This window comes from Gracilinanus agilis, chromosome 4 (assembly GCF_016433145.1).
Source record: "Gracilinanus agilis isolate LMUSP501 chromosome 4, AgileGrace, whole genome shotgun sequence".
Taxonomy (NCBI): domain Eukaryota; kingdom Metazoa; phylum Chordata; class Mammalia; order Didelphimorphia; family Didelphidae; genus Gracilinanus; species Gracilinanus agilis.
This window is the reverse complement of record NC_058133.1, coordinates 240136749-240150277: the sequence shown is the minus strand read 5'-3', so window position 1 is coordinate 240150277 and position 13529 is coordinate 240136749. Positions and strand designations below refer to the sequence as shown.

Genomic DNA, 13529 nt, shown 5'->3' with positions numbered 1-13529 from the left:
TTTCCAAATTTCCCAGCAGTTTTTGTGAAATAGTGGATTCATGTCCCAAAAGTTGGGCTCTTTGGGTTTATCATACACTGTCTTGCTGATGTCACTCACCCCCAAGTCTATTCCACTGATCCTCCCTTCTGTCTCTTAGCTAGTACATACCGTTTTGATGACCACTGCTTTATAGTACAGTTTAATATCTGGTACTGCTAGGCCCCCTTCCTTCACATTTTTTTTCATTATTTCCCTTGATATTCTTGATCTTTTGTTATTCCAAATGAAATTTGTTATAGTTTTTTCTAATTCAGTAAAGAAGTTTTTTCGTAGCTTGATAGGTATGGCACTAAATAGGTAAATTAATTTGGGTAGAATGGTCATTTTTATTATGTTAGCTCGTCCTACCCATGAGCAATCAATGGCTTTCCAATTGTTTAGATCCAGTTTTATTTGTTTGGAAAGTGTTTTGTAGTTGTTTTCATATAATTGCTGTGTTTGTTTTGGTAGGTAGATTCCTAAGTATTTTATATTGTCTAGGATGATTTTAAATGGTGTTTCTCTTTCTACTTCTTGCTGCTCTAGTGTGTTGGAAATGTATAGAAATACTGATGATTTATGTACATTTATTTTGTATCCTGCAACTTTGCTAAAGTTGTTGATTATTTCTACAAGCTTCTTAGTTGATTCTCTAGGATTTTTTAAGTAGACCATCATATCATCTGCAAAGAGTGATAGCTTAGTCTCCTCACTGCCTATTTTGATACCTTCAATTTCTTTTTCTTCTCTAATTGCAACTGCTTGTGTTTCTAGTACAATGTTAAATAATAGAGGTGATAATGGGCATCCTTGTTTTACTCCTGATCTTATTGGGAAGGCTTCTAATTTATCCCCATTGCATATGATGTTTGTTGATGGTTTTAGGTATATACTGTTTATTATTTTTAGGAAAGGTCCTTCTATTCCTATACTTTTCAGTGTTTTCAATAGGAATGGATGCTGTATTTTGTCAAAGGCTTTTTCAGCATCTATTGAGATAATCATGTGATTTTTGTTTGTTAGACTGTTGATATGGTCAATTATGTGGATGGTTTTCCTAATGTTGAACCAACCTTGCATTCCTGGTATAAATCCCACCTGATCATGGTGGATGATCTTCTTAATTACTTGCTGGAGTCTCTTTGCTAATATTCTATTTAAGATTTTTGCATTTATGTTCATTAGGAAGATTGGTGTACAGTTTTCTTTCTCTGTTTTTGGTTTACCTGGCTTTGGAATCAGTACCATATTTGTGTCATGAAAGGAATTTGGTAGGACTCCTTCTTTGCTTATCATATCAAATAATTTGTATAGTATTGGGATTAGTTGCTCTTTGAATGTCTGATAGAATTCACTTGTGAATCCATCAGGTCCTGGTGATTTTTTCTTAGGGAGTTCTTTGATGGTTTGTTCAATTTCTATTTCTGATATGGGATTATTTAGGTATTGTATTTCTTCTGCTGTTAATCTAATCAATTTATATTTTTGTCAATATTCATCCATATCTCCTAAATTGTTATATTTGTTGCCATATAATTTGGATGAAATAATTCTTAATGATTGCCTTAATTCATTAGAAGTGAGGTTTCCCTTTTCATCTTTAATACTGTCAGTTTGGTTTTCTTCTTTCTTTTTTTTATTAGATTGACCAGTACTTTGTATATTTTATCTGTTTTTTCAAAATACTAGCTTCTAGTCTTATTTATTAATTCAATAGTTCTTTTACTTTTGATTTTATTAATTTCTCCCTTAATTTTTAGTATTTCTAATTTAGTTTTCATCTGGGGGTTTTTAATTTCCTCGCTTTCTAATTTTTTTTAAATTTTTTTTTAAACTCTTGTACTTTGGTGTATTGTCTCATAGGTGGAAGATTGGTAAGGGTGGGCAATGGGGGTGAAGTGACTTGCCCAGGGTAACACAGCTGGGAAGTGGCTGAGGCTGGGTTTGAACCTAGGACCTCCTTTCTCTAGGCCTTACTCTCACTCCACTGAGCTACCCAGCTGCCCCTGCTTTCTAATTTTTTGAGTTACACACCCAATTCATTAATCTCTGCCCTCCTTAATTTGTTAATATATGCACTCAAGGATATAAATTTCCCCCTGAGTGCTGCCTTAGCTGTTTCCCACAGAGTTTGGTAGGATGACTCATCATTGTCATTCTCTTCAATGAAATTGTTGATTGTTTCTATTATTTCTTCTTTGGCAAATTGGTTTTGGAGAATCATAATGTTTAATTTCCAATTGGTTTTTGATTTGCCTGTCCAGGTGCCCTTACTAATTATCATTTTTATTGCATTATGATCTGAGAAGGTTACATTTATTATATCTGCTCTTTTGCATTTGTTTGCTATGATTCTGTGCCCTATTACATGGTCAATCTTTGTGAATGTACCGTGTGCAGCTGGAAAAGGTGTATTCCTTTTTGCCCCTATTTATTTTTCTCCACATATCAATTAAATCTAATTTTTCTAGGACTTCATTCACCTCTCTTACCTCTTTCTTATTTATTTTTTGCTTTGATTTATCTAGATCTGAAAGAGGAATATTTAGATCTCCCACTATTATGGTTTTACTATCTATTTCCTTCTTGAACTCTGCCAGTTTCTCCTTTAGGAATTTGGATGCTATACCACTTGTTGTATATATATTGAGCAGTGTGATTTCCTCATTGTTTATACTGCCTTCAATCAGGATGTAATGACCTTCCTTGTCTTTTTTAATCATATCTATTTTTACTTTGCCTTTGTCAGAGATCATAACAGCCACTCCTGCCTTCTTTTTCTCATTTGATGCCCAAAAGATTTTGCTCAAGTGCTTAACCTTAAACTTGTGTATGTCTACCCCCCTCAGATGTGTTTCTTGTAGACAACATATGGTAGCATTTTGGTTTCTGATCCACTCTGCTATTTGCTTCCGTTTTATGAGGGAGTTCATTCCATTCACATTCAGTTACAATCATCAGTTGTGCATTCACTGACATTTTTGTATCCTCCCCTAGACCCACCCCTTCTTCTTACTCTATTTTCTTTTAAACCAGTGGTTTGCCTTGAGCCGGTATTCCTTATCCCCCACCCTTGATTGACTTCCCTTTCTGCCCCCTCCCTTGTTGTTCCCTTCTTTTTGTTTTTTTAAAGACCAAGTGAATTCCCTCCCCCTTCTTCTTCCCTCCCTTTTTTGACCTCCCCACTCCCCTGCTCCCTTTGGTTTATCCCTTCTGACTTTCTCATTAGGGTTAGATAGAGTTTTTTATCTGAATGGATAATAAAGCTACTCTTCCCTCTCCAGGTTGATTACACTGAGAGTAAGGTTTGATTATTTCCTCTTAATGCTCTCTTCCTCTCCTTCTTATAATAGTATTTGTCCCCTCCCCTTCCCATGCCCTCTTTGTGTGTAATAGAATATCCTATTTTTCTCATTCTCTCAAGTTTCTCTTGGTGTCCCCTACTATTCACCCCCCTCTTTCCCAACCCCCATATCATCTTAGACCATTTAGTATCCTGTCCTCTCCCTATGAATTATTCTTCTGGTTTTTATAATAGTGAATGTTATAATAGTGAATAGAGTTCACTACAGAGAATTATACATAGCATTTCTCCACATAGGAATACAGATAATTAGATCTTGTTTAAGCCCTTAAAGAGTAAAATTTAAAAAATTATGAGTTTTCTTTCTTTCCCCTCTGTTTCCTATTTATCTTTTGATGTTTCTCTTGATTTTTGTGTTTGGGTATGAAACTTTCCATTTAGTCCTGGTCTCTTTTGTGCAAAAACTTGGAAATCTTCAATTTGGTTGAAAGTCCATACTTTCCCCTGGAAGTATATAGTCATTTTCGATGGTTAGTTGATCCGTGGCTGAAGGCCCAGCTCTCTTGCCTTTCTGAATATCGTATTCCAAGCCTTGTGGTCTTTTAGTGTGGAGGCTGCCAGATCCTGTGTGATCCTGATTGGTGCTCCTTGATATTTGAATTGTCTCTTTCTGGCTTCTTGTAAGATTTTTTCTTTTACTTGAAAGCTCTTGAATTTGGCTATTATATTCCTGGGTGTTGACTTTTCTGTGTCCAGTGTAGAGGGTGATCTATAGATCCTTTCAATGTCTATATTGCCCTCTTGTTGTAGGACTTCAGGGTAATTTTGCTGAATAATTTCTTTAAGTATGGAGTCCAAGTTTCTATTAATTTCTGCCTTTTCTGGAAGACCAATGATTCTCAAATTGTCTCTTCTAGACCATTTTTCTTGGTCTGTCACTTTCTCATTGAGATATTTCATGTTTCCTTCTATTTTATCAGTCATTTTACTTTGTTTTATTTGTTCTTTTTGTCTTGAGAGATCATTGGCTTCTAATTGCTCAATTCTAGCCTTTAGGGACTGGTTTTCCTTTTCAATCTGGTCATTTCTGGTCTTCAGTTGACTTGCCTCATTTTCCAATTGTGAAATTCTGCTTTTTAAACTTTTATTTTCTTGCCAGATCTCTTCCATCTTCCTCAACATCTCATTTTTGAACTCTTCAATAGCTTGTGACCAGTTTTCATTGTTTTGGGAAGGATTGGATACTTGTTTGTCCTCCTTTGTTGTCTGAATTTTCTCTGTGTAAAAGTTGTCGATTATTCCAGAGTTTTTCTTGATAATCTTTTTCTTCTGGGGTTCTTGGCTTGCCATTGTTAGCCTTGGCCCTTTTCAGCTTTGTCTTCACACTCAGGGTCTGCCTGCACTTTCTAAGCTCCCGAGGTCTCCGGTCTCCTTGTTCTCGGGGTCAAACCTCCTGGTAGTCCCTGGTCTGTCCCTCTGCCCAAGGCTCCGTCAGTAGACTAAGGGGCTGCTTCCAGAGCTGCGCTCCCATCTGCACCGGGTCCCCACTCGAGGTCCAAGCCTGGGCTCGAGATCTTTGTCCTCGTCTAGGGCAATGCCTTCACCCACACAGACGCTCGGGAAAGTCCATGGGTTAGAGATCTTTGTCCGTGCCTAGGGCAATGTTTTCACCCGTATAGATGCTCAGGAAAGTCCCTGCTTTCCCCCCAGCCACTTTGGGTCCCACGTTTTGCAACTCTCAGGTACAAGCCCTGGGGCTGCTAGTGATTTACTGGTTGCCCCAATCCTGTTTTCACTCTTGTGCATTGGCCTTGGCGCTGTGCGTGGTGTGTGTGGGGGTGGATGGGCTTCTTCCTCTAGTGTTTTAGTGAGAGCTGTTTCACCCCTTTATCGCGTGGAAATGCTCTGATTCCGCGTACCTTCAATGCTGCACCCTGTTGTGGTGTTCCTTCGTTCGTCTGGATTCATTTTTATGTCCCCTTGAGGAGTCCTGTATGCTTTGGTTAGGAGAGATCGAGCAGCTGCTCCTTACTCTGCCGCCATCTTAACTGGAAGTCCAGTCTCATTGAATTTTAATGTGATTCAGACAATAATGTTGCAAGTAAAGCTGATACAAATATTGGGTTTTAACAAAATTGTTTTGAATGTTATCAAAACATGTACCTTACTTTGTGAAAACTGCAAACATGTTTAAATGTAAACTATATGTGAAAGCTATTTGTTAAAAAATTGATCATGTCTATTTACAATAATATATGATTTGTGTTGTGAACTAAAAGCTTAAAGGAGATTGACTATCACAATGAGTTAAGTGAATAACCAGCCCCTGCCTTAACCCTCTCTAATCAAGATAACATTAATGAAAACTTAATTCCAAGCAAAGTTGTTAACCCTTTTTTGGTATTACTGGAAAGAATGACCAGATAGTTTATACATTGAGAAATTGTTGAAAAGAAAATTTATCATATTTTGTAACATTAAAGCTTTTCATTGTGTATGTAAATCTTAGAAACCTTTCAAATCCTACTGATTTACTGTTTAAGGTAAAAGTCATTGGATTTGCAACTGATATTACTCATTTATGGATCATTGAATTGAAGATATCACTGATAAATAATCCCTGACTCTTACCTGAAGTCAAACAATGTTATACTCCCTTCCTCCTTTTGCTATATTCAAAGCAAACTGATGTAATAATTGAAGTCCCAGAAATTTGAATGTATATAGCAAGCAAATATGTTCCATTTACTTAAAAAACTGTACCAACCCCAAGTGTTGTTTTAATGGAAAGTTATTTTGAACTTCTTGTAAATTAATATATTTGTGTAATTTCTGAACATCAATTGGAATAAATAATTACAGATACAAAGAAACAAACGATACCCCAGAATTATAATATGGGGGTTGAGGTTTTGTTTGAACATGAAATGGATCTGATTTTTGGATAAAAAAACTTTTCATTAAATCTAAGTTATATGTATATATATATATTTTTAAATTCTTTTATATTTTTTCCCTTCTATGTGCATATCATATTTCAGTTTTTCTCTTGCAATTTTATACAAAAAACATTGAATTTCCATGAATTTTAATTTTCTTATTGCTTTTCCTTATATTTTTTTATTTTTGAAATTTTATAGAATAATTGACCTTTTTCTCATTTGTTGTACTTAAAGGACATATAATCAATGTTAATCCTTTTTTAAAAATAATTTTTATTGTTTAGAAAAGTTATCATGGTTACATGATTCATGTTCTTATTTTGCCCTTGGCCCCTCCAACTTCCTCCCCCCTCCCCCACCATAGCCAGTGCGCATTTCCACTGGTTTTAACAAGTGGCAAGTTCAGGCAAAATAACTTTTAGATAAAGCGAGGCTCATTTTTAACCTTGAGACTTTTTCTTATCCAGCATTATCTTCTTGGGAAAATTATTTGTAAAACCATAACTTTATTGTGCTTTGAAAAACCATGATATAACGTCAGCTTGACTGCACAAATGTGAACCTTCTTTGTATGTGTGTGAATTGGATTTGGTATACATTATATAAATAAAATCCTAAACTGATTTGGAGAGACACAGCAGCAGTATGAGCTGACAGAAAGATGTGTCCACTTCTTTCTTATCAACTAAGCAGTCCTTATCAGATTATTTGGAGATGTTGGATAGCTTTCAACACTGAAGGACTTGGGTCCAAAACTAGCCTTAGACACTTCCTAGCTGTGTGACCCTGGGCATGTCACTTAATCCCAGTTTCCTAGCCCTTACCATTCTTCTGCCTTGGAATTGATACTTACTACCAATTTTAAAACAGGTCAGACTTAAAAAAAATCTTAATGGGCTGATCTGAAGAATTACCTTCACATACAGTTTATATAAGGGAAAGCCTATAAAACTCTTCTCTGTCAATTTGGAACTGAAAAGGTATCATTGGATGTGTTAAAAATGTACATATATCAGATATTTTGTAAAAGAGAAACCACTCAATCCAAATGAGATTAGGGAAACGTAAAATGCACAAAGAAATATATAATCAATTAACCAACAAAAAAAAAAAATAAGGCCCTCTTATGTGCAGACACTATGCCTGTGGTAGGGATACAGAAACCAAAATTTAAACAATCCCTTATGAGGAAGATAAGTGTGGGTGAGTGTTTAACATCTATCATTATATCTAAATGTATAAAATATATACAAAATTAATAACAATACTGCTTGAGATGGGGGGGGGGGGAAGACTAGCAGCAGGGGACAGGCATCAGGAGCTCTTGTTGGGAATGGTACCTGAGATGAGTTTGAAGGAAGTTAGGAATTCTGTGAGGGAGCAGGGTCTAGGTATAGAGTATTTTCATTTGTTGGGATCACAAAATAAGAGAGAATTTTGGAGGGTATTAGATGCTAAATAATGAGTTTGATTTTATTCCATTTTCATAGGTTAATGCAGCTGTCATTGAGAAGTTTCTGAGAAGGTTAGTGACACAACTAGACCTGTTCCCTAGGAAAAAGATGAGACAGAAAGGGGAGAAACTGGAGGCAAGGACATCATTTAGAGGGTGTGAAGTAATGAGAACAAATACTCAAGAACCTTAGAGTCTTCAGCAATGCTCATGGCCGAGGATCACATCCTAAGACATAAAGCATATACATTTTTAGGGGGACAGCTGGAGTGGGAACAATTATTTGATGAGCTCAATTCAAAGGTAATGAGAGTTTTAGTGATCTACCACCAGAAAAAGACAAATGACTTTGGAATTCTACTGATTTTTGGTGTCACTTTCCTTTCTTAGACAGATATGGAATCATGCTGAAGACCTTGAAACTGTCCTTCCTGCATCCACACACAAGAAAGAACATTTTTATTTTACTGAGACAGTGATCTAGAAGTAAATTGATATAGTGAAAAGAGCATTAGATTAGACATCAGGAGATCTGGGTTTCAACTCCAGATCTGTCAGTAAGTTGCTGTTTGATCTTGGGCAAATTACTTCTTTTTACACTTGATCTTTCACATTTGGACAAGATTTCTGTAAGATTACTTCCCATTACAATGTTTGGTTGACAATAAATGATGTCCTTGAAGTTCTTGTTTGTATAACCCATAAGACTCATTTACCTACTATTGATTATGTGAGGCTCCCTTTGAGTTGATATGCAACATAGCAAGAGTTTTGACATTAATATTTCCTTTAGTAATCAATGGTATAGTCATTGAGGATCAGATTTAACTCTTAAAACAAGCCCATACTTCTTCATTCCAGATTCTAAAAGTCATTGCCAAGAGGCAATGTGGCATACTGGGATAAATGCTGGGCTTAGAGTCAGAAGAGATTTAGGCTCAAATTTCAACTCCAACTTTTATTTGTTGTATGACCATGGGCAAGTTATTAAACTTCTTTACATCTCAGTTTTTCAGTTGTAAAATGGAGATACCATCAGTATTTACCTCAAAGGGCTGGCATGAGGATTAAATGAGATAAGGTTCATAAAGCACTTTTTAAGACCCTCAACAACTATACAAATGTTAGCTATAATGGATGATGATGATGAGGTACTCACTTGGAAAACGTTGGAGAAATCTCGAAGATTGAAGATATAATGGAATTTTATTGCTGTGGGGAGAAAAGTGGCAGCAATCTTCTGGTGGAAGGTAATGGCCAACTTAATGAGTTCAGGGGTAGACTTAAGCAGTGATGCTGGAAAGTTACCAAGTATTAGATGCTGAGTCAAGATGGTGCTATAGATTGAAGACAATGCATCTACTCCAGGGAAGGAGAGCACAAAGATGCTAAAATGACGCTGTATAAGAAAAGAAAAAAGGAGTTGGAGGATTAGATATTTTTCTGTTGCCAACACAAATTCAGATGAAAATGAAACATCTTAAGATTTATGCCACTTTCCTGGGTGCCTTTTCTATACAATAATGTACAGTGAGAAATTTGAGGGCCTTGAATTCTACATGTGAACTTACATACTTTGCCTCTTCCATAGCCTGAAACTAAGTAACAAACTATCATGAAGGTGATTAGACCTTTTTTTTTATCTCCAAGGTTCAACTGCTTGATAGGAATGACATGCAGACTCTGGTTCCCTTTCCTTTTGCCTTCCCTTTGTACTCTTTCCTGACCCCATTAGGTGTGAATGAATGATGAGAAGATACAACATACCTTGCCTTGTCTTGCCTTCCTTGTTGGCCACTTAGATTCAGTGAGACAGCAAAGGAAGAATAGTGATGTGGCAACTCATGCTACTTAGATGAGCTAAAAGTCAATAATTTTATTTTTTCTGGTGAGATGGAGGCCTTGTCTCTGTGTCTCCAGGTCACTCTCATTTACCTTACTTTCCCCTGCTATTTGTTCTACTAATGGATTCTTAAAATCCTTGGGCCTTAAAAAATATGGATATATTGATATTAAGAAAAGGACTAAGGTGGATTGATGATGATAACCACCTAGGAAATTATGTACTTCCTTTCTCTGGGTCAGTGCGCAAAGAAGTCTTAGAGAATATATTGTATGAAAAACTAACTATTTTTATTTATAGATTGAAGTAAAGACAGAGGATTAAACAAGGTGGTCCTGACACTAAGGGAAACTAGCTTTCCAACCCACAGAATCTAAATTTCCCTCATGGGAAAGTCTTTCTGTTCTTCAAGTCTACTCTACCAGTTCCCTGTTCTAGCTATTCCCACAAAAACCCTCACAGCTCTACCTGGTTTTAACCTCAGTTATTTATTTGGTTATCTTTCTTAGAAGTTGTCTCCAATCTGCTAAAAATGGACTCAAAATGGCTAAGTCCTCCCAAAGTGGGTCTGAACCCTGAAGTAAAACTTCAGGGCCCACAGACAAGATTTTTCCAGGCAAAATCTTTCAGACAAGTTGTTAAAATGCAGCAGATAGAGTTATTTCTTCTTAGGATGTATTTCAGTGTATCAGGAAGCTTCAAACTTCTCCAAAACAGGTTAGATCAAGGTAGCCAACAAGAGCTCCTACTTCCTCTCCTCAGCCCGAGACAGGAAGAAGTGTCAGTTGCACCTTCAAAGCTCTTCCTTCTCTGCTCCCTGCATTCCAGAATCCTTTCTCTAGAGTTCCTAGCAAGCGCCTTAAAGACAGACAACCTTCAACTTCTCTTAAAACTTACTCTTATCTCTATAACTCTATTATTATAACCTTCTCATTCACCTGGTAATTTAACTCTTTTTGATGTATTTTCTCTCTTAACTAGAAGGCGAGTTCTTAGAGAGTAGGGACCATCTTGCCTTTTCTACTTGTGTCTCCAATGAATAGCATAGTACTTGGCATATAATAAAAGACTGAAAAAATAATTTTTCATTCCTTCATTCATTGATATATGGTAGGAAATTGGACTAAGTGACTTTTGAGATTCCTTGGAACTCTTAGTCTATGAGATCTGAAGTACCCTCTTGTGCTTATTTAAATACTAGCCTTTTCTCTCCCCCTAATTAATTTTTTTCTTTGGAACTTGGATATTATATAAAAGGCAAGGAGAAGTATTGTTCAGGAACAGTTAGCATCAAAATTGATTTAAAAAAATAGCTTAGGTGGAAGACTTTCTATTGTCAACAGACCATGAATGTAAATATCCCTTCCCTTGTCAATCTTTCTTCTTGTGTCTTTGGTCCAATTCCTTTGTCTCCTTAAGGAGTTTATTTTTTTAACCAGCCATTCTCTGCACTTAAATTTCAAACTCCTTCATTGCTGTCTATGCACATTCTCAGATCTCCCCTATCCTTAATAAGCTTTCATTTGGCCCAATCATTCCGGCAAGTTTTGCATTTATCTTTCCTTTCTTTCATAGCTTTCTTTCATAGGTCTGGCTTCTGTCCCTATTACTTGACTGAAATTGCTTTTTACGAGGTCACTAATGACCTTTTAAAATTGTTAAATACAAAGATATTTTTTCAGTTTTTATTGTTCTTAATTGCTTTGTAGCATTTGAGACTATTAATATCCTTTCTTTCTAGATACTCTCTCCTTGGGTTTTTGTGAGTCTGCTCTGCTTTGGTTTGTTTCCTATCTGAACTATATTTCTGTCCCCTTTCTCAAGTCATTGTTTATGTCCTGTTCCATTTGTGATTCTACTAGTTCTTTGCTGGGACCACTCATTTTCTTTAAATACTCTCAGTGATCTTATTAGTTCCTGTAGATTTAACTATCATTACATGATGATATAGGTATTCAGCCTTGATCTTTCTCCTGAGTTCCAGTCCCACATTGCTAACTTCTCCACTGGACAACTTCATCTGAATATCCAAACATAATATGTCCAAAATAAGAATTAATTGATAATCAGTCAGTGATCATTATTAAGAGACTACTATGTGTCAGGCATTTTGCTAAAAAATGAGGATACAATAAGACATTAAAGTCAGTCCCTGTCTTTTCCCCCTAAAGTGTCCCAAACATCTCTTATTTCTCACTTCATTCTCTCCATTTTCTTGAATATATACAATTTTTTCCTTCAACCCATCTTCCACACATCTGCCTAATGTGTCTAAAGCACAGGCATGACCATATTACTGCTTTGCTTCAGAAATTCCTGTGGTTTCCTACTACTATGTAGGGCAAAACATATACTCATTTCTTGGGCTTTTAAATCCCTTTCCAGATTGGCTCCAACTTATTTTTTCAGGCTGATTATATATTATTACTCTTAAATACTTTTAATTCCAATCAAATTACCTCAAATACAATATTCCATCTCTGAGCTTTTGCACAGGCATTTGTAAAACATTTTTCTTTCCAACCTCTATCTTTTGGAACATCTAATTCATTTAAAATCTCAGGTCAAATACTACCTCCTTAAGGAAGCATTTCTTGCTGTTAGAAGTATTGAATTTATTGATCTGGGAATATATTGAATCTCCACCTTTCCCCCTCCCCATGTAGATTATTAACTCCTTTAAGGAAGAGACTATTTCACTTTTGTATTTTTAACCCCAGATTGCCACCTGTAGCCGAGGATTGATAGTGAAGTTGCCAGCTGTGGGGTTCATACAGGCCACATATTGCACATTCATGATCTCCTTAAGGAACAGTTTATTTCTGTCATACCTGCAAGATTAAAGCATGACTGTCAACAGAAGGTATGAAGTGTTGTAAGGAGGTTTACTTAGTTATTATTTAGGAGACCTAGAAGGAAGGGCTTGAGAATTCCAAATGGAATGGGGAAGCAGGAAGTGTGGCTCTCTCTCTCTCTCTCTCTCTCTCTCTCTCTCTCTCTCTCTCTCTCTCTCTCTCTCTCTCTCTCTCTCTCTCTCTCTGAGACGGACTCCATGGTGGTTGGGACAAGTTGTAACTGACACTGGGAGACCTCAGAGGAAGTGGAGTTTGCACCCTGATTCCCTGGGATCCTGAAGGAAGACTGTCATCTACTTGTGGGAGATTTTGGTAGAGACTATTAATCCCAACCTGAGTTGCAGGTTAACTTGGGCTGGGTTAGCTCCCAGAATCTACCCACCTGAAAGAGTGGTCCTGGAAGAGCTGTAACATTGCTGGAGTGTGTCTGGACTCTGCTTTGAGGATACCCACTTCAGTCCTGCTATTCTCTGGGTCCTGTCTTGCTTAGGTCTCAGTTGAGTGTAGATAAGTCCCTCCCCTGACCCTGTGGTTTGCCCTTAGTCTGGAAGTATAGAAACCCCTATTCCCATCCTTTACCATAGTTCTCTTAATTAAATTTGTTACAAACTCTTGTCATTTGCTTCCTAGTTCCTTGTCTAGATGGTGCAGGGTGACAGGCCTAACTGCTACTTCTGTTAACAGACATTTCCTTAGCAGTTAAACCCAGTCTCCCTAACTTGTTAAGTCCCCATCTTTTGTCATTCCTGTCTCCTACACACCTTTCTGAACCCACATTTATAGTTTTAAGTTATCTCCCCTGGTTTTCCCCATAAGAGAAGGAGGAGTGAAAGATAGAGGTTTCATTCATTTATCCTTTGCCTCTTCAAGGATGTATACAGGATAGATAGTGTTTATCTAAATTTTAGCAAATTTGACAGTTTCTCTTGTAATTCTTATGTAATAATAGAGAGATATGGTATAAATAATAGTAGAGTTATATGGATTCATACTGTGATAGAGTAAATACTTAATATTTTTATGAATGATTAAAAGAAAGGAATAAATGGCATATATGTAAAATCTGCACACAATACAAAGCTAACACATGGAGGAAGACAGTGGTTAAAAA

General features: G+C 36.6%; 1 protein-coding gene across 1 annotated transcript in view; it reads right to left on the bottom strand.

Annotated features, from left to right (window-relative positions):
• Window positions 1–13529, bottom strand: part of DNAH9 (dynein axonemal heavy chain 9) — an 858849-nt gene that overhangs the window by 381648 nt on the left and 463672 nt on the right. The window contains exons 39-40 of the mRNA XM_044675179.1: window positions 12292–12394; window positions 8880–9119 (exon numbers count right to left, since the gene is read on the bottom strand). Coding sequence (XP_044531114.1) covers window positions 8880–9119; window positions 12292–12394 — 343 coding nt within the window. The remainder of the gene's footprint in view (window positions 1–8879; window positions 9120–12291; window positions 12395–13529) is intronic.